The sequence below is a fragment of the Oryx dammah genome, unplaced genomic scaffold (assembly GCF_014754425.2).
Source record: "Oryx dammah isolate SB20612 unplaced genomic scaffold, SCBI_Odam_1.1 HiC_scaffold_15, whole genome shotgun sequence".
Taxonomy (NCBI): domain Eukaryota; kingdom Metazoa; phylum Chordata; class Mammalia; order Artiodactyla; family Bovidae; genus Oryx; species Oryx dammah.
In genome coordinates this window covers 17332660-17354117 of record NW_024070199.1, presented here as the reverse complement: position 1 = coordinate 17354117, position 21458 = coordinate 17332660, and the positions used below count along the sequence as shown (strand labels likewise).

At 39.3% G+C, this 21458-nt stretch overlaps 1 protein-coding gene and 1 pseudogene across 1 annotated transcript in view; one reads left to right on the top strand and one right to left on the bottom strand.

Moving 5' to 3' along the window:
• Positions 1 to 21458, bottom strand: part of INTS4 (integrator complex subunit 4) — a 110249-nt gene that overhangs the window by 21606 nt on the left and 67185 nt on the right. The window contains exons 13-18 of the mRNA XM_040255626.1: positions 19967 to 20082; positions 16173 to 16306; positions 14829 to 14986; positions 8154 to 8247; positions 5560 to 5640; positions 3103 to 3233 (exon numbers count right to left, since the gene is read on the bottom strand). Of these exons, the coding sequence (XP_040111560.1) occupies positions 3103 to 3233; positions 5560 to 5640; positions 8154 to 8247; positions 14829 to 14986; positions 16173 to 16306; positions 19967 to 20082 (714 nt within the window). The remainder of the gene's footprint in view (positions 1 to 3102; positions 3234 to 5559; positions 5641 to 8153; positions 8248 to 14828; positions 14987 to 16172; positions 16307 to 19966; positions 20083 to 21458) is intronic.
• LOC120874280 lies at positions 17048 to 18513 on the top strand (annotated as a pseudogene).

The window sequence follows — 21458 nt, the reverse complement described above, 5'->3', positions numbered from 1 at the left end:
TAAACACACATACTTATAATCTAAATGGATAGTTAGGTGTTTTACAAGTGGTAGATTACCAGAGAACAGAATATTCGTTTAATCTGCAATATATAAATGTTTACAATAATTGTATATAAACTGAAAAGGAGATCCAATTTCTTTAAATAAAAAAGTGTAGATGCTATCACAAGCACTTATCTTTTCTTAGCTACAATTGGCACATAGCAGGGACTTAACATTTGCTAAATGAATGTATGGCTATCTCTAAGATTAAGGCACCACCTGACCATATCAGGCCACCATCGAGATAAGCAAAGAAATAAAACAACACTCAGAATGTTCTTCGTAATGTGTTTTTAGGTGCTTACTTAAACACTCATATATTTGTTTCTCTACATGAATTTTAGGTTAACACAACTAGTGGACTGAGCATCAAATGTGTCTTCTGTTTGATAACAAGTTCCCTAAGTACATATTATACGAAACCTATGGTGCCATCATTCTTAAGATGCACTTTTATGAAACACCAAGAAACAAAAAACACTTTCAAGCAAACTATAGTACATCATCAAAATATCTGATTTCAGAGAAGTTAAAATTTTTAAATGAACATTTCAGAATCAATGAAATATAGCAACATAGCAATTCTCATTCTCAGAAAATCTAATGGCTACCATTATAATGAACTCTTACTACGTACCAAATACCATGTTAGTGCTTTTACATATTTTACCCTATTCATTATTCATGGCAGAAGACATTATGAAGAGGTGGCAAGAATACACAGAAGAACTATACAAAACAGATCTTCACAACCCAGATAATCACGATGGTGTGATCACTCACCTAGAGCTAGACATCCTGGAATGTCTGGTGAGCTTGAGGAAGCATCACTACGAACAAAGCAAGTGGAGGTGATGGAATTCCAGTGGAGCTATTTCAAATCCTGATAGATGATGCCGTGAAAGTGCTGCACTCAATATGCCAACACATTTGGAAAACTCAGCAGTGGCCACAGGACTGGAAAAGGTCAGTTTTCATTCCAATCCCAAAGAAAGGCAATGCCAAAGAATGCTCAAACTACCGCACAACTGTACTCATCTCACATGCTACTAAAGCAATGCTCAAAATTCTCCAAGCCAGGCTTCAGCAATACGTGAACCGTGAACTCCCTGATGTTCAAGCTGGTTTTAGAAAAGGCAAAGGAACCAGAGATAAAATTGCCAACATTCATTGGATCAAGGAAAAAGCAAGAGAGTTCCAGAAAAACATCTATTTCTGCTTTACTGACTATGCCAAAGCCTTTGACTGTGTGGATCACAATAAACTGTGGAAAATTCTGAAAGAGATGGGAATACCAGACCACCTGACTTGCCTCTTGAGAAACCTATTTGCAAGTCAGGAAGCAAGTTAGAACTGGACATGGAACAACAGACTGGTTCCAAAAGGTCAAGGTTGTATATTGTCTCCCTGCTTATTTAACTTCTATGCAGAGTACATCATGAAAAACACTGGGCTGGATGAAGCACAAGCTGGAATCAAGATTGCTGGGAGAAATACCAATAACCTCAGATATGCATATGACACCACCCTTATAGCAGAAAGTGAAGAGGAACTAAAAAGCCTCTTGATGAAAGTGAAAGAGGATAGTGAAAAAGTTGGCTTAAAGCTCAATATTCAGAAAACGATGATCATGGCATCTGGTCCCATCACTTCATGGGAAATAGATGGGGAAACAGTGGAAACAGTGGCTGACTTTATTTTGGGGGGCTCCAAAATCACTGCAGATGGTGATTGCAGCCATGAAATGAAAAGACTCTTGCTCCTTGGAAGAAAAGTTATGAGCAACTTAGATAGCATATTGAAAAGCAGAGACATTACTTTGCCAACAAAGGTCTGTCTAGTCAAGGCTATGGTTTTTCTAGTAGTCATGTATGGGTGTGAAAGTTGGACTATAAAGAAAGCTGAGTGCCGAAGAATTGATGCTTTTGAACTGTGTGGTGTTAGAAAAGACAATTGAGAGTCCTTTGGACTGCAAGGAAATCCAACCAGTCCATCCTAAAGGAAATCAGTCCTGAATATTCACTGAAAGGTCTGATGTTGAAGCTGAAGCTCCAATACTTTGCCCACCTGATGCAAAGAACTGACTCATTTGAAAAGACCCTGATGCTGGGAAAGACTGAAGGCGGAAGGAGAAAGGAACAACAGAGGATGAGATGGTTGGATGGTATCACCGACTCAATGGACTTGAGTTTGGGTAAACTCCAGGAGTTGGTGAGGGACAGGGAGGCCTGGTGTACTGCAGTCCATGGGGTTGCAAAGAGTCGGACACGACTGAGCTACTGAACTGACTGATTCTTCATGGAAATCTTATGAGATAGATGGTATCATCATTCTCATTTTACAGGCAGGGAAACAAGGCTCAGAGGGGCTAAAGAAAAAAAAAAAAAAAGTGTCTATAATCAAACAATGAGTAAGTAGAAAGGTCAAGATTTGAACAAAGTCTCACAGCACCAGACAGTTTCAAAATTTGTCTCTACTGCCTAAGACAAAGCACTAGTTCCTTCAGAATAGAAAACAAAATGGTTCAGGCACGAAATTCTTAAAGAAATCTATCAGGGATCATAAAGTACACTTTGTTGCCAGATGAAATCCTATATTCTGCTATAGAAAATGGAGAGCCACTGAAGGGTTTTGCCAGAGATCTAATATGATCTAAGAATGGAATTTGAAATATCTCAAGAAATGAAGAGCTTGCAATATCCCTTAGGTGAAAAGTAACATTGAAAGTGTTAGTCACTCAGTCATGCCTGACTCTCTGTGACCCTATGGACTGTAGTGCACCAGAATCCTCTGTCCGTGAGATTTCCCAGGCAGGAATACTGGAGTGGGTTGCCATTTTCTTCTCTAGGGGATCTCCCCGACCCAGGGATCAAACCCAGGTCTCCTATATTGCAGACAGAATCTTTACTGTCTGAGCCACCAGGGAAGCCCATCCCATAGGTAATCTTTCCTAAATATAATTTCACGCATCATTAACTTTGGTGAGATCTCTGAATGTATTTTTAGGTGTCTTTAAAAGGACTGGGCCACCTTTTTTTTGCCAACCACACATCTTACCCTCGAGCAGTCCGTGCTGTTACTATAAGTTGCAAGGCTTTGGCCTGCAGCCTCATTTGATGGATAATCACCACCTGCTTGTTCTCCACGCCACTATACATGAACTCCATCTTGTAGGTTTCTTCCATGATCTGCAAGGAAAACAGCAGCACAGAATTTTAAATGAAACCAGATCTGACCAGAGTTGTTTTTTTTTAAGGTCTATGCTTTAATTCTGAACTGAGATTTTTAAGTGCCTGTGTTTACAGAAATTGATATAATTTGAGAGAAATTAATATTCATGTTAAGAGAAATTTTTAAGTCTTATGAAAAAAGAATAAATTATTTTGTCAATTAAAATAACAAAGTCATCTGGTAATATTATTCAGTTGATGACATAAAGATATGAAAGTTTACACACTGATAAAACTGTAAAGCACTGTGTGTAACTCTAAAGCAAATTCACTGCGCGTGCAGCAAATGGATATGTATAGAAACGTAATCTTCAAGAAAGGCCCTCAAGAGTTTAGTATCAGGAACCATTACCCAGCTGTTAGTCATCTAGTCTGCTCCATGAGCTGGGTCTGTCAGAAGGATTTTAGGGAGGGAATCAGTGCAGAAAACAGTATCTGTGACCTCAGCTCAAGCCCAGTGCATCTTAAGCTCTTGTTCTATTCTATCCAAGGCAGCGACTCCCTCTAATGATGTTTCTCTTTCTCTTCTGTGGTTTTTGAAGGCATTGAGTTGGAGAAACGACTCCAGGTTCTCCTACAACTGACAGTAAGATATATTTCCTAATAACACAGTGCCTCAGTTTCCCTAACTGTAAATGCAGAAGAAACAGCACCGACATAATAAAACTTCAAAGATTAAATGGGACATGGAAGGTGCTTAACATAGTAACTGTCACATAAAAGTGAAGTATTAGTAATTCAGTCTTGTTTGACTCTTTGTGACCCATGAATTATAGCCCACCAGGCTCCTCCGTCCATGGGATTTTCCAGGTAAGAATACTGGAGTGGGTTGCCATTTCCTTCTCCAGGGGATCTTCTTGATTCAAGAATCGAACCTAGGTTTCACATCTTGTAGGCGGACTCTACATCTGAGCCACCAGGGAAGCCCAGCTGTTGCATGGCAATGGTAATTCCTTTCTCTCTTCCAGATTACTGCTTCCTGGTCCCATCCCTCCCAACATGGCCCATCTCCAGTCTGTAGTAATTAAGTGCTACTCCCCTACAAGCCACATGGTAGGTCTGAGAGGGGGACTAGAGTAGAGATCAAGCAGAATAGTGGAAAGGAAACAGACTCTGGGTATCAGAGGATCTGAGGTCAAGTCTCTGATTTACTCCCTATAGCTCTCTGACTGTAACCTTGCTGAGTGCAAGGTTATAAATGTGTAAAATGAACTCAATACTTATTCCTACCTAATTGGGTGTGTGTGTGTGTTGTGTGTGTGTGTGCACACGCGCGGGCCATGAAGCTTTCAGGATCTTAGTTCTCTGACCAGGGACTGAACCTGTGCCCCCTTTAGTGAAAGCACAGAGTCCTAACCACTGGACTGCCAGGCAAGTTCCACCGAATGGGATTATTATGAGGATTTGAAATCATTTAGTGAACTATAATGTAACAGTCATAGTCACCATCATTATCTTCCAACTGGGTCATAATTAGTCATATACAAACTTACTGTTAGGAAGGCATGACCCAGAAGAGCAAATGCCATTACCTAAAAGTGAAGGGAAATTGCTCAAAACTAGGAAGAAAGACACCTAAGGCAAGTAAAATTAAATTCTACTTAATGACCTGAGGAGAAACATAAGGACCTTTAAATATTCAAGAGATGGTTAAAGAAATGAGAGAGATGGTACAGGCTGAAAATATAAACAACCTCAAAATGAGTTCAGCTACATTTTCAGATGAAAGACTCATGATATTATTAAATTCTAGCATATCTGAAATTTGTTGTTGTCTAGTCACCAAATTGTGTCCAACTCTTTTGTAACTGCATGGATTACCAGGCTCCTATAGCCCACCAAGCTCCTCTGTCCATGGGATTGCCCACGTAAGAACACTGGAGTAGGTTGCCATTTCCTTCTCCAGGGGATCTTCCCCACCCAGGGATCAAACCCGCATCGCTTTCATTGGCAGACAGATTCTTTACCACTGAGCCAACAGGGAAGCCCCCACTTCTGAAATACAAATTAGTAATACTTTAGAACACAAAAGAAATCTTAGAAATCAGAGAGATTAAGTAACTTGCTCTTTATCACTCAGCAAATTAGAGGCAGACATGGGAACAGAACAGAAAGCCAGTGCTGTGTCCCCTAATTATGCTGCTCCTCATATCACTATCTTCTGTCACAGGCTGGAAGTGGGGAGCCACGGCAGAGCCTTGTGAAGTCCTCTGATTCTAACTGACTTAGAGAACACAATTTCTGGACAAATAGCTATCTGAGAAGAAGGTCTCAATAAGCTTACCTGTTTTGCTGCTGCTGAGGCCAAATCACTCTGCTTCAAATATAAAGGGGCGGCCACATTCCACAGCTTTTCCTGCAGGGCCTAACAAGTCAGCAGAGGATAGAACCAGAGGTCAAAAAGACTGCCATATCATTTAAGACTTAAGAGTTTGTTTTGCTTTGAAAATTTACTGTGATCAAGACCTCCTCTCAGTCTTAACTCTTTTAAGCCAAAGTAGAGACCAATGATTTGGGCCAAATGCAATCCTCCCCTATTCAATTTGTGGCCCAAAGACCCCATGTACCAGACCATAGCCTGCAAGCAGAGTGCAGGAGACATGAAGGCCTCATCACAGTGTCCAGGCAAGCTAGGCTTCTGAGGCTCTGGGACCTCCTGAGCTCAAAGCCCATGGACTATCCTGACAGCCCAGACCCTTCTTCCTTGACTTGGTTCCTTTTTCTTTGCTCTGTGCTCCCTATCTGTGAACACCCCCATCACCTGACCAACATACTCAAATAAAAAATCAAGAAGCTTTCCTAGATTCCTTGCTTTCTAACTCTCTATATTCAAAACTATCACTTACAGCCACAAATTTTACCTTTCATCTCTCGCCTCTCCTATCCATACATATGGCATCTCATCTAAACCTCTGCTGTAGCCTCTTTATTTTCACAGTCCTTCTTAATTAGAGACATAATGACAGTTCAGAAAACCTAGACTTACACTGTCTAATAGACACATAATAACATAAGCCATAGATGTGATTTTACATTTTCTAGTAGTTACATCTTTGAAATTTAAAAAAAGAAAAATAACAATAACCAAAAAATGTAAAAAGAGACAGGTGAAATTAATTTAACAATACAGTTTATTTAACCCAGTATATATCACTATGCAATCAATATTTTAAAAATTATTAACGAGATAGTTCACATTTTTTCACACTAAGTCTAAGAAATCCAGTGTGTATTTACACTTACAGCACATCTCAATATGAACATTTAAAGTGCTCAACAGTTACATGTACCTAGTGACTATCAGACAGTGGCAAGTCTGGAGTATTAACATAGAAATTTTAAAATTATACTACTAAATCATACTACCACTAACAGAGTTACTGCTTTCGAATGTTTGCTTCCAATAATTTCTCATATACATGTTTTTTATATAGTTGTAGTTGTAGAAATCAGAGTAATTTTGTATGCTTTTTGGGGTGTGTGTGCGCTAAGTCACTTCAGTCATGTCTGACTCTTTGCAATCCTATGGACTGTAGCCCACCAGGCTTCTCTGTCCGTGGAATTTTCCAGGCAAGAATACTGAAGTGGGTTGCCATTTCCTCATCCAGGGGATCTTCCTGACCTAGGGATCGAACCTGCGCCTCTTAGGACTCCCGCATTGGCAGGTGGGTTCTTTTCCACTAGCACCACCTGGGAAGCATTTGGGTATATAACATTATATCACATTTTGAAGTAATCTCTTCTCTTTTCCTACTAAAGAAAAGTAGATTCTTTTCAAAGGCCTTTTGGTATTCCAATGCAGAAGATAGCAAGCCAAGGAAGAAGGAAGAAGACCGATGATGACATGGCACTCACTATGTACCAGACAATAGACCAAGGGTTTTCTCATGCTGCTTGCTACCAATTCTTACCCAGGTAGAGTAATTATTAGCCTTGTTTTATAGAAACTTGGAAAAGCCAAATAACTGTGCAAAGGGACATAAAGGAACTTTTGGGGGTAATGGAAATGTTCTATATCTTAACTGTGCTAGTGGTTACAAAGGTATATATATTTGAAAGAATCTATCTAGCCAATTTAGGACTGTTTAAATCCCAACCTACTTCAGTGTACACATCCACTTTCACATGTATACATACACCGAATCACTCCAAAATCACATATCTTACAGTGGCTAATAATTTCTGACTCCTCCTCCATTTATTCTGGCTTTGGTCAAATATCACTAACAGCTCTGAAGACTAACAACACTTAGAACTAAAGCCAAGGTAAAGTTTTATCAAGTGAGAGGGCTCTCCAAAATCAGAAGTCTGAATTAACAGCAGAACTCTGCTGCAGAAGCTGACGGCTATTGAGCTAGTTTAATTGGTTTTCAAGTCAGTAAACTGAAATAGCCTTTTGGTACTAACTTGGTACACACACACACATAATATATATATATATATATATATGTAATCTAACTATCTACTATGAAATGCCAGCAAGTTGGCCCTTTTAAGAGCAATGAAATCAACCTTTGACTAATTTGACTTCGACAAAATGAAATTAGCATTACATATATATATATATGTGTGTTTATATAAGATCTTTGCTAATCAAATTATTAAAAAAGTTAAAATCCTTGGGATTCTAATGCAACTGATTATCCAACCTGCTCCAGTTATATAATAATTCTCCCAAATTAAAAAATTAAAACTCTTATATGAGTTAACAATTCTTTACTTAGAGACAAATGTAATTATACTTCAGAGTACATAATTTCCCCATTGCTAAGCAGTTGCATAAGACCATATATTTTTCCACTTAAGGCCTCAAACACTGCTGAATCCATTAAAGCATTCTTAGCATTATATTCAAGAACAAAATGGATTCAAACCAACCTTAATGAGAAGAAGTTGACACCTAAGATAGGTAGCAGAGAAATCAGCTACTCCTGCTAATTCAGACTGAAGTTCTCCAAGCCTTTGCAGATCCCTGCCATAAATAAAACCCCAAGTCAAACAGAGAATAAGGATAATGACAACAATTAAAGATCATGTCAAAAGCATTTACCATTTTATACCTAGTAAATTGGTTTAAAAAAAATTTAAATGACAGAACCCAGTGCTGAAGTGGTCATAATGAAACTGGTTCACTTACATTTTGCTAGCAGTTTAAGTTGATATAATTCTTCTGGAAAGTAAAACTGTAATACATTACAAAAGGCACACATATAATCAAATAATTTGATAAATAGTTTTATCCTGAGAGATAGCATGGAAATATTCAAAACAAATGAAATGTTTTATGCCCCACAATATTCACTGTTGTATGGACTATTATAGTAAAACAAAGTAATTATTTAAATAGTTAATGGTAAAGGAATTATTAAATAGATTACTGTACATCCAGTCAATGGAATATTCTACAAGTGTTAAAATATAATATGGTAATAAGGTATATGATCTCAACTATATAAAAACTATATACACACACACACAAGAAAAAGATAGCAAACTGTTTTCTGGATAGAGGAATTAGGGTTGTTTTTATTGCCTTCTCCCAACTATGCTTTATTTTCCAAATGTTTGATACAATGGACAAGTAAGTTTTGTATCATCAGAAAAAAAATTTTTTTGAAGAATTGTAGTAGGCTCTATTGGCTGCCTACCTAATTTATGCTCTGCTGCTGCTGCCAAGTCGCTTTAGTCATGTCCAACTCTGTGCAACCCCACAGAAGGCAGCCCAAGAGGCTCCCCGTCCCTGGGATTCTCCAGGCAAGAACACTGGACTGGGTTACCATTTCCTTCTCCAATGCATGAAAGTGAAAAGTGAAAGTGAAGTCGCTCAGTTGTGTCCAAATCTTAGCGACCCCATGGACACTAGCCTACCAGGCTCCTCCGTCCATGGGATTTTCCAGGCAAGAGTACTGGAGTGGGGTGCCATTGCCTTCTCCAAATTTATGCTCTACTTCTTCCTAATAATGTGAACTCTTCCTACTTCCTACTAAGTGAACCCTGATTTTGTTCAAGAGATGTCCCCAAATCTAGTTCTAGGTAGAGTCCAACTGGATTAAACCAACTGGTACGTGTCATCTCCCTGGTTATGTGACCTTGTCAGTCCTACTTGGAAGGAAAGGATTTATTATTATTTTCTGGCTGTGATGTGTGGCATGCAGCAATCTTAGTTACTGACCGGGGATCAAACCTGTGCCTCCTGCAGTGGAAGCGTGGAGCCCTAACCACTGGGACCCCCCAGGAAATTCCCTGGAAGGACTCATATTTGAAACGTGAAGCAGGTTTGATGGTGGTCTCCGAATCACTCATGATCCCTCTTTCTCTCACGAAACTGAACAAGAATGTTTTATAGTCCTGATTACCAATGGCCGCTATACTGCAACTCTAAAAGAAAAAAGCCTTGGGATAAAGCAAATGTTGAGGACAAGAAAAATCCAAAGAGGCAGAAAGAAACTGGGTCCTTAATGATATAAATGAACCACTTAACCATACCATACTTAGAACTAACAATCCATCTCAAGAAAATTCATAGAAAGCTGCCTGGTTTCTTAAGGTCCATATCAAGATTTCATAATTTCATATAGTAATCGTAACTGTGGGAAACCTAAAAATTTGGCTAATGAGAGAAGTTAACTCTTTCAGGGCTGCCTTAATATATCAGGTTTCAGAGCAGCCTGTACAAAACTGTCCACTGGACTAAGTCCTTCCCTCTTATCTTGGGCAACTTTCTGATAGCTAGTGCTGCCTCTCTGATACCAAAAAGGAGATGGGAAGAGGGAATTATTTCCAAAGTGACTGAATAAATTGGGGTCTGTGGCTTACACTATTGTCTCTGAGTTTTGGTGGTTTGAGATGATCCTAGAGAGCCTGTTCATGTGTGGAAATCTATCATAATGAATGGCAAGACCCTGTACTAGCTAACCACACCTGTAAAATGCTATTTTGGTGGCCAGCTGGTCTCTCCCTTTTTGTACCACTAACATCTATCTTGCAAAAGATGGCCCTGAATCATTCTACTTTGGAACCATATCATCTACAGACAGATTCTGCCTTCTCTTAACATTACAGAGAACACTGACCAGCTGACTATACATTAGCTGACCGTTTCCAAGTGTTAAGTCATTCTACCATCCTTGAACTGTAACGATTATTCTGAGTTGCACAAAATAAGGTGCAACCCAACTAGCTACAGGAAATCTGAACTATTATACAAACAAAAATAGAAAATTTCTAGCCCTGCTCAAAACATTCTGTGTCCCAGTGTTTCCTCCCTATATCTTTTTATGCCCACAATCCTTAGGAAGCCTCAGTTCAGACATTCATCAGGAGACTATGGACTCGTTAATGAAAAAGGCACAAAAAGCACTGTCTATGTGCACTGTACTAGGTGTGAGGGATGCTTCCTTACTTGGGCGCATTTAATCCTTACATGAACTGCAATTACAGGCATATTTCATAAAATCGTGGGTTCAGTTCCAGACTACCACAAATAAAGCAAGTATCACAAAAAAGTTAGGCATGCAAACTTTTTCCCCATACACATAAAAGTTATGTTTATACTACACCAGCGGTTACTATGTGAGCAACAGCACTGTGTCTAAGGAAACAGTATAAGTACCTTAATTTAAAAACAATTTTTGTTAAAAAATGCTAATCATCATCAGAGACTTCAGCCAGCTATAATCTTTTTGCAATAGTTACATTAAAGATCACTGATCACAAATGACCATAACAAATATGATAATAATAAAAACGTCTTAAATATTGTGAGAATTACCAGAATGTGAAAAGAGATACAAAATGAGCAAACAATGCTAGAAAAATATCACTGACAGACTTGCTTGACACAAGCTGCTATGGAGTTTTGCCCCCCACTTCCCCACCCCACTTTTCTTGATGAATCTGGCTAAGGATTTATCGATTTTACTTACTTTTTCAAAGGATCAGCTTTTAGGAATTTCACTGGTGGTAGAGTTGGTAAGAGTCTGACTGTCAGTGCAGGGGGCCCAGATGGGTTCAATCCCTAGTCCAGGAAGATTCCACATGCTGCCGAGCAACTTAAGCCCAGGGCCACAACCACTGAAACCCCTGTACCTAGAGCCCAGGCTCCACAACAAGAAAAGCCACGGCAATGAGAATCCTAGGCACTGCAACTAGAGAGAAGCCCTTGCTCTCTGCAAGTAGGGAAAGTCTGCGTGTAGCAATGAAGACCCAATGCAACCAAAAATAAAATAATAAAAAAAAGAACCAGCTTTTAATTTCATCAGCCCTTTCTATTGTTCTTTTAGTCTCTTATTTATTTCTGCTCTGATTTCATGATTTCTCTCCTACCAACTTTGGGTTTTGTTTGTCCTTCTTTCTATAGTTGCTTTAGGTGTAAACTTGGGTCGTTTGAGATTTTCTTGGTTCTTGAGTTAAGACTGTATCGCTATAAACTTCCCTCTAAGAACTGCTTTTGCCACATCCATAGGTTTTAGACTGTCAGGTTTTCATTTTCATTTTACTCCAGGTATTTTTTACATTTCCTATTTGATTTGAAACAAGTCTTTAGATTTTAAATCTCCCTGTACTAGATCTTTCATATAATACACTGTTTATCCAAAAACACAGCAGTGTGTTGACAGAAGGACTCTAACAACCTAGGCTCTAGTCTAGGCCTTTGCTGTTCCTTGCCTTTGACAGTTTCCTCCCTTCCTCACTTGACAAATTTATATTCATTCTTCTGGTCACTGCTCAAGCCATGAATGGAAGGGGTAAGCCCCCTCTTCCATCTTCTAGAAAACCCTGTACTTACTGTATTGTGTGGGAAGTACAATACTGCTTGCCTTATATACCCAACCAGGCTGTAAGATCCCCTGTAACAGGGACTATGCCTTGTTATGACTGTGTCCCTTTTTCCCAGCACAATGCTTGACATACGATGGGTGCTGAAAAATCATATAACAGATTAATGAACCCAGGCTCCCTCACTCATTGTAAAAGTTGGATAATTCTCTTATGACTGTTTCCAAATTCAAAGAAACAATGTACATAAGACACTTAGAAGAGTGCATACACAGTGGGCACTTAATAGAGAGCAGTTCTTGTCATGATCAAGGATAGCAGAGCCTCACAAAGGATGAAATCCATGAGACTGAAGATGAGGTATAACCAGAAGAAAATGCCATCTATAAAAATCTTAGAAGTTTTCCTCCCTGGTTCAGCCACCATAACTAAAGTTTTCAACAAATACTTACTAAGCTCCTATAAAGCACCCAAAATACAGTGGTGAACACTAAGTAGTTACGTCAAGTTCTAAAAACAAACCAAAAATTCATCCCCCAGGACCATCACTGAACTATAGCTGTGAGGTGAAATCTTAGTTGGGTGACATGCTTGCTGAGATTACAACGAAGGACAATGTGCATGACGGTGAATTTTGTTTGTTTGATACTAGTACTAACAAGTAAATGACCACAGTCCTAATCAGAGAAACTTCTGTATGAAATTTGGACTAATAGTTCACTTTTCAACAACTATAGAAAATGTAAATTCTGAAGAACTCGAGGGGTCATCTGATCTATTCTTCACAGATATAAGAATCCCCTTCACTGCTGCATATCAGATAGCATCAGTTTTAGAGTCAAACAAAGCTAGATTTAAATCTCAGTTCTACTTCCTAACAAACTGCTTCATTTCCCCAAATTTCTACTTCTTTGTGAAATGGTTCACAACATCTAACTGCAATAATGTTTGTAAAACATAGTAGGTGATCAGTTAACTACTGTACCATCAGCTTTCCTTTCCAAATTTTTCACCATCCTGGCCACCTTTCTCAAGAATGCACTTAATAAGAAACACAGTGCCCAGGATGGACCACAGCAGTACAACAGTCATGTGACCAGCCCAAAGCCCAGCAGCATTATCACTTCATAAAACCGAGATCATGAGGGTGACTCAAACCAAGATGTTTACTGAAGTCAAATGCCAGTGGTCTACCTAGTGGAGGGCCAGGGTGGATCTGAAACAAATAGTGTATAGCATCTTTGTGTTTCTGTTGTATATGGGTGATTTGGAGATTTATCTTTTTTTTTTCCTTTGGTTTTTTCCAAATATTGTTTAATAAAGTTTCATTAGCTTAAAAAAAAAAAGCCAAAAAGCCAGCATTGCAGCTAATGACCAAACTAGCTAACTTTCGTGCATTCTGTACTTTCTTAATGCCAACTGGTTAGTAAAGTGTCAAGGATAAAACTTAAATGTTTATTTAGGTACGGTTGAGTCAGAAGTAGAGCTTATTTTCCTAGGCTCAGCACCAACAACTTCAGTAGCAGCCTCTAAATTTAATCACCTTGGTGAGGGAGCAGATGAGAAAGAAAATGTGATTGAGGCAGCACTTCAGGGTCAGGAAACTTTTTCCATAAAGGATCAGATAGTAAATACTTTAGGCTTTGCCATCCATAGTGTCTCCATGGTAACTACTCAGCTGAACCACTGCAGCAGGAAAGCAGTTGCTAAATGCTGTGTCTCAATCAAACCCTATTTACAGAGGCAGACAGATACTGCCTTTGCTAAAGGCAAACAGGTTTCATTTCTTTTCAGATCATTTAGGACATTACAACAGAGCCTGACAGTTGGCTGATTGTTATCAATATCCTTCCCTTCTTCCTCAGTAACAGAGTCACCATGTGCTAACTAAGCACTGGTCACTTGGCACAAAAACTACCTTTCCTAGCCCCTCGCAGCTAGATATAGCTATGTGACTTAAGTTCCATTCAATGAGACACAAGGAACGTTAGAACAGGCAACTCTGCGAGAAGTGTCTTTAAAGGGAGTGCTTGTAGAACTGATGCCCTTCTACTCTTCCCTGTTTTCTCGAGGTTGGATTATAAAGGAGACAGTTACAGTTTGGATCTTCAGGCAAAGGCCACTTGATGCCGAAGATGGAGGAACAAGAAAAGAATGAGTCTAGGTTATCAGCCTCCTCAGCTGTCTGCCTATGAGAAAGAATGAACATTTCCTCTTGTTTAAACCACTGTTAGTTGCATTTTCTGTTACCCAAACTTATATATATATATGCACATATGCTGCTGCTAAGTCACTTCAGTCGTGTCCGACTCTGCGACCCCATAGATGGCAGGCCATGAGGCTCCCTGGTCCCTGGGATTCTCCAGGCAAGAACACTGGAGTGGGTTGCCATTTCCTTCTCTTTATATATATATATATATATATATACATACACATACATACACATATACACACACACACACACAAAGTTTCATTAGCTTATAGTTTCATTAGTTTATGGTTTAAGTTATATATATATATAAAGGTAAGAAAAGCTGAAGACAGCTTCTTTGCTAACTCTTTCTAGCTTTGTACTAATCATCAATCTAGTCATGAACACAAACCTTTTCTCTGTCATATGCTTAAACCACAATCTAATTCAAAATAAAAACATCATAAAATCATGTCAACAGAGTCAGAAAAATCAACCTATAACCAACATTAGAAATCATAAGGGTCAAGCCAAGCATAACGACATTAACTCTGTCAAAGGGAAAGAATGATCAGGCACCTCACCTAATGGTGAGCTCCAGCAGCTCCTGGGTTCCCTGAGGGTCAAGGTGCTGAAGACTGTATACCCTTTCAAGGCTCTGCTGCAGGAACTGATGGGAAGGATCCTCTTGAGGTGTGATATTGGGAGAAAGACCTGATGACACTAGCTTTCTACCTGGTAACTAAGCAAACACAGTGGGTTACAGCACCATCAAACTCTGTGGCCCAACTTTTGGTAAAACAAAGAAACCACGGGAAAAAATGTGAGTCAAACAAAGAAAAGGAAAAAGAGCTAGGTAATTCTGCAAATAATCTTTTTCTCCTTCCTCGGCTTAAGTGGGAGAAAGAAAAAGAGAGAAAAAATGAACGTGGTCTACCCAATACAGCCAGCCACAAGCTGCAAGGAGAAAAAGAAAAGAGAATGGTATAATGTTATTTTCTATTGTTAACTGAAATAAATGGGCTAACCACAGAAATGAGACTAAAAATTAATGCCACATTTATTTTTAACCTTTATTGATCATTTACTTCATAGAAGACTGATGATTTATTCCCAAGTAAATTTTTGTATTAAAAAACATTTATAGCATGCTATAAAAATGTTTTATATTATGATAATTAATAATTATAATTCTTATTCTTACTGCTAAAAGTGGCTACCTTTCAAGAAAGGGATGAGAAGTTTATAGTTTATAGTTTAAGTTTTCTAACCATGTACATATATTATTCTAAATTAAGTCATTTAGAGTTATTTAAGTAGGGATGAGTAAATTCAAATAAAGAGCTTAACAAAGTGCCTGCACAAAGCACTCAGTGTTTGCTATTATTATCAGTATGGTGATCAGTATATTATCAGTATGGTTCATCAAAAATGTTTTCTATCTATATCTCTTAAGTTTTTAAAATAACATTATTAAAAAATAAACTTATTGAGAATCATAGGTTTATGTAATTATTAAAATGTAACAGGATCTAATCCTTGATTAAAAATATGCTGTTCCAGAAACTTCCCTGGCAGTTCAGTGGTTAAGATTCCATGCTTCCAAAGCAGGGGGTGTGGGTGCGATCTCTGATCAGGGGTCTAAGATCCCACATACTGTATGAGGTGGCCAAAAAATTAAAAAATAAATAAATAAAGTAAGAAAAATGTTCCAGGCTTCTTCTTGCCTAATATAACATAGTCAATAACCCAGGTACATTCAAAAAATGAATGTTCTTAAAAGGTAAAGGATTCAGAAGCAGGAGTACAAAATAAGAGTTAAAGAGAATTAATGAATGTATTTTCAGAAAACATACATTCCGCTTTCTGCTATTTACCACTAAAAATCAAACAAACAAAAACACGGACAAAAGATGTTTTCAACATACTCTCAAGGCAGGAACAAGATGAGAAAGACTGTCTCGAAGGTAGGCATAGTGCCTGAAGGTGTGATCTGAGAACAATGCAGGCATCGTTGGACAGGTTTTAGCAGCATTGAAAATAAGAACCAAAACTGCAATGTCTGATAAATAGGTGCGTTAAGTAAACTTGGAGGTATTAAAGGTTGAGCCTGGCCAGAATTTTGTGCCTCTACTTCTAAGCCCTCAAATTTCTGCTAAATGACTACAACTTTTCTAACAAACTAATGCAGATTCAAAGAGCTATATAAACCTCACACCAAATTTCCCCAAGTACCCCTCCAATTACCAAAGAAAGGTTGTTCTATTTATTTATTTTTAGTTCTACCAGTTTATTGCTACCAACCCATCTCCCTCCACCCTCATGCACACATGCTCAGTCATGTAACCCCATGGACTGCTATAACCAACATGATGCCCGCCAGGCTCCTCTGTCCATGGACTTTTCCAGGCAAGAATACTGGAGTGGGTTGCCATTTCCTTCTCCAAGAAAGGTTGTTTTAAATTATGTCTGTTGATGAGAATACTAACAGAAACTTTGGTACAATGCCTACTAAAGTATATACTGGCACAATCTCTTTGAATAATAACTTGATATAAGATTATAGACTTCCTTGGTGGCTCAGTCGGTAAAAAAATCTGCCTGCAACACAGGAGACCCACCTGAGTGCAAGAGACTCAGGTTCGAGCCCTGGGTCAGGAAGATCCCCTGGAGAAAGAAATGGCAACTCATTCCAGTATTCTTGCCTGGGAAATCCCATGGACAGAGGAGCCTGGTGGGCTACAGTCCATGGGGTTGCAAGAGTTGGACACAACTTAGAAACTAAACCACCACCCTAAGAATCTTATGAATGCTGAGTAATTCCACATCTCAAAATCAAATAGAGAATCATTCAAATAATAGCAAATAATCAGAAACGATCTAAATGTCCAAAACCAGAAGAACAATTATACAACTTCTGTTTAATCTACTTGATGAAATATTACACTATCATTAAAAATTATTATATTTATTAGTTTAATATTGTATCAGAAGCATTTTATTATTACTGAAAAAATTAGGCTCCAGAATGTATAGGGGATATGATAGCAGCTATCTATCACCAGATGTTGTTTGAGGAAATAAAATGTTAAAAAAAAATAACAGCAAAATCCAAAACTCAAGCTCTTAAAAAGGGAGAAGGGGAGGTGGGGAAGCAGGAAGGTATCTCTTGGGCTCTAGGAGTCTAAGCTCAACCTGGTCACCACCTGGTTGCAGAGAGGCTGCCTTCCCGCCTCTCTCTGGCCTGTCCCGGCCTCCTCTAGGACCTCCACTCCCACCATCCAGGAAGGCCATGTGGGGAGTAATCGCTGCTTTCACTTTCCCATACCCACTCTTTCGGCCGTATGCAGCACTAGGCCCCACCCCAGCCATGGCCACATCCTGCGGGGTCCTGCCTGAAGCCCAAGCCAAGGTGGATGTGTTCCATGAAGACCTGTGTACTAAGACAGAGAACCTGCTTGGGAGCTACTTCTCCACGAAGATTTCTGAGTTGCATGTGTTTTTTTGGGGGGATGCATTTTTAAAGGAGCTAGTTCTCAGTGAAGCCAATCTGAAGGCTCTGGTAGGCATCCCAGGCTTGATCCAATCAAAGAGAAAGAGAAGAAGGAGGGGAAAAAACAGCAAGAAAAGGAAGACAAGGATGAAAAGAAGAGAGCGGAAGATGAAGACAAAGGTCCTCCATGATGTAGCCCAGTGAGCTGCAATGAGAAGACTGGGGTCCTCCTGCAGCGTGTGCTGCCTGAAATCAAGGATGTCACTGAGAAGCTCAATCTGGTCACCACCTGGTTGCAGCTGCAGATACCTCAGATTGAGGACGGGAACAATTTTGGAGTGGCTGTCCAGAAGGTGTTTGAGCTGATAACCGCCCTTCACACCAAACTGGAAGGCTTTCACAAACAAATCTCCCAAGCACTTCTCTGAGCACGGTGATGCCGTGACCAAAGCAGCTAAGCAGCCCCACATGGGTCTTATCGACAACTGGTGTGGGAGCTGGAAGAGGCAGAGTACCAGGATATCTGGCTGATGGTCATGGAGAGCCGAAATGCTTATGCTGTGTTATACATCATCATCCTGAAGAATTTCGAAAAGCCCAAAAGCCTAGGGAAGAAATGAAGGGAATGATCTATTGAGAGCTTCCTCTCATTCTGCGATGGGTCCAGCAGAGACCTCCTGACTTTTACAGGGGACTCCATACTTTCCCCACCTTCTGCATGTTGAGGCTGCTTCCTCATCTTGCTTCCCAGGCACAATAAATATAGTCATACCATTGCCAAAAAATAAATAAATAAAAAGGGAGAAGGAAACACACCAAAATATTAACAATTACTTTAGCTAGTAAGACTCTGGCTGTTAAACATGAAATTTTTTTTTCCACTTTAAAATGTTTTCTATGTGTATTAATTTTGCAACAGAGGGAAAATCAGAAATAAAAATACAAAATAGGACGTCCCTGGTGGTCCAGTGGGTTAAGACTCTGAGCTCCCAATGCAGGGGGCATGGGTTTAATCCCTAGTTCGGGAATTAAGATCCCACATGCCTCTTAGAGTGGCCAAAAATTAAAAAAAAAAAAAAAAAAGAAGAAGAAGAAATGTGGAGCTACTATATCAGCAGCGGACTGCTTATGTCCTGACTTCTTTTACATTGAGAGAAAAAAAAACAAACCTGTAATTAATATTTAAGCTATATTTGAGGCAATCTATTATTCGAAGACAAACATACTAACATTATACTTTCAAAAATGTTTAGCTTTTTTTTTTTTTAATGGGAAGGGGGCTTCAGATATCCAAGCATTTTAATATGTCCTGCGTAATCTGTAGTAACACCTAGCCCATGAGTCTCTCTCAGATGAGCTAAATTTCAAACAGCCACAGTATTGCACCTGTAGACGTCAGGTCAGGGATGTACCTTTCTTAGAGGTAAACACAGTCAGGCATTTGTTAGCACATCAATTACACAGATCTTTTAAAAAATTGCCCAAATGCCCTATGAAAATTTAAAAAAAGAATTAAGAGAAAACAATGGTCACCCCCAACAGCCAGTTATTTGGCTGATTCACGTCTCTCAATAAATACCTCCTTAAACCCCACCAAAGGCGTGCTACAGAGTGAAAAGAAGCGTGGAAGAATATGGATGCATTGATGTAAATATATTCCCATTAGTGGAAAACAACCAGACTACATGCCATGCTGCCCAAAGCTATCACAACACCCCTGAGCTTGTATTAGAACCAGAGAATTCGTGTACCCTAGCTCAGCCCATCCTCTCCTTCAGGCTGCAGACCAAATGAAACATGGAATAAGAAAGGGAAAAGTCCACAGCCTTTAAACCAAATATGCCTGGCTCTGCATCCCAGATTTGCTGCATAAGAGTTATTTAACCTCTCTGGATCTCAGTTTCTTCATCTGTAAGCAGGGAATAATACCTCCTTCCAGGGTTGTTTGAAAGATCAGTGATAAAATATATGAAGTATTTAAACAGTATGTGGAATATACTAGGTATTCAATAAATGGCTAAAAAATTAGTGGTAGTATTCAATGGCAAAGGTGAATTACAGTGAATACAGAAACAAAAGCTGAGGAAAATAACTATCACTAGGTTTCCTCAACATATACTTTTAACTAAAAGAAATGAGAAAGAGAAAACAAAATCCAAACCCCCAGACCACCAAAGCTACACTGCAGAAAAAGAGGCCAAAATTTCCTGCTAAGTCAGCAGAGGATACAAGCTGGATCATCCATGTCTGGTTCAGCTGTGTCAAAAAACGGGTGGGTGCTTAGCAGCTCAGGCACCAAGGGAAGCACCAGGGTTGGGTGCCGACTTCCCAGAAACTTCAAGCATCTGAAACAAACAGAATGAGAGCCATCTTTAGTAAGTTAATAAATGCTTTAAAAAGCATTAGGAATTGTAATTAGAAAACATGAGTCAGAATTACAAATTCTCAACCATCTACTTTTGTGACTTCTGTGACTTCTGAGAAGTCATTTAATTATTCTGGAACTCAAGTTAATTCATCTAAAAACTTGGTTATTATGGAGAAAAAAGAGCTGACAGAACAGATATTTCTCAAAGTTATTTAACTAATAACCATTTCCCCCAACTTCACTGCCAAGAGACCCTGATTTTACTCAGGCATCAGGTAGGTAGTAAAATACTCAATGAAGGTAGGCTGACCCCTAGAGCTCAACCATAACTGGTCTAAACTCATCAGGGAAAAATGACTGAGGATGGTGATTATAGCTATGAAATAAAAAGATGCTTGCTTTTGGAAGGAAAGGCATGACAAATCTAGATATCACTTTGCTGACAATGGCCCATATAGTCAAAGCTATGGTTTTTCTGGCTGTCATGTACACCTGTGAGAGTTGGACCATAAAGAAGGCTGAGAGCCAAAGAATTGATGCATTTGAATTGTGGTGTTGGAGAAGACTCTCGAGAGTTCCTTGGACTTCACAAAGAGATCAAACTAGTCAATCCTAAAGGAAATCAACCCTGAATATTCACTGGAAGGACTGATGTTGAAGCTGTAATACTTTGGCCACCTGATGGGAAGAGATGACTCACTGGAAAAGACCCTGATGCTGGGAAAGACTGGAGGTAAAAGGAGAAGGGAGAGGCAGAGGATGAGATGGTTAGATAGTATACCATCGACTCAAACAGACATGAATTTGAGTAAACTCTGGGAGATAGTGAAGGACAGGGAAGCCTGGTATGCTCCAATTCATAGGGTCGCAAAGAGTCGGACCCTACTTAGTGTCTGAACAACAGCAACATCATGGCAATCCCAATCCCATTTTACAGTGACTAGTTTGCAAGTAGTCAAGTAACCTAGTTCTCGTCAATGTTACAGGAGATCAAGCCTGCTGGGGAATTTCTCAGGAATGTTTTCCTAACCAAATGGAAAAAAAAAAATTGCATGCAAATGAACATATCTATGAAACAGAAACAGACTTACAGATATAGAGAACAGATTTGTAGTTGCCAAACAGGGAAATGGGTGGGGGAGGAAAGGATTGGAAGTTTGAGATTCAGTTCAGTTCAGTCACTCAGTTGTGTCGACTCTGAAACCCCATGAATCGCAGCACACCAGGCCTCCCTGTCCATCACCAACTCCCGGACTTTACTCAACTCATGTCCATCGAGTCAGTGATGCCATCCAGCCATCTCATCCTCTCTCGTCCTCTTCTCCTCCTGCCCTCAATCCCTCCCAGCATCAG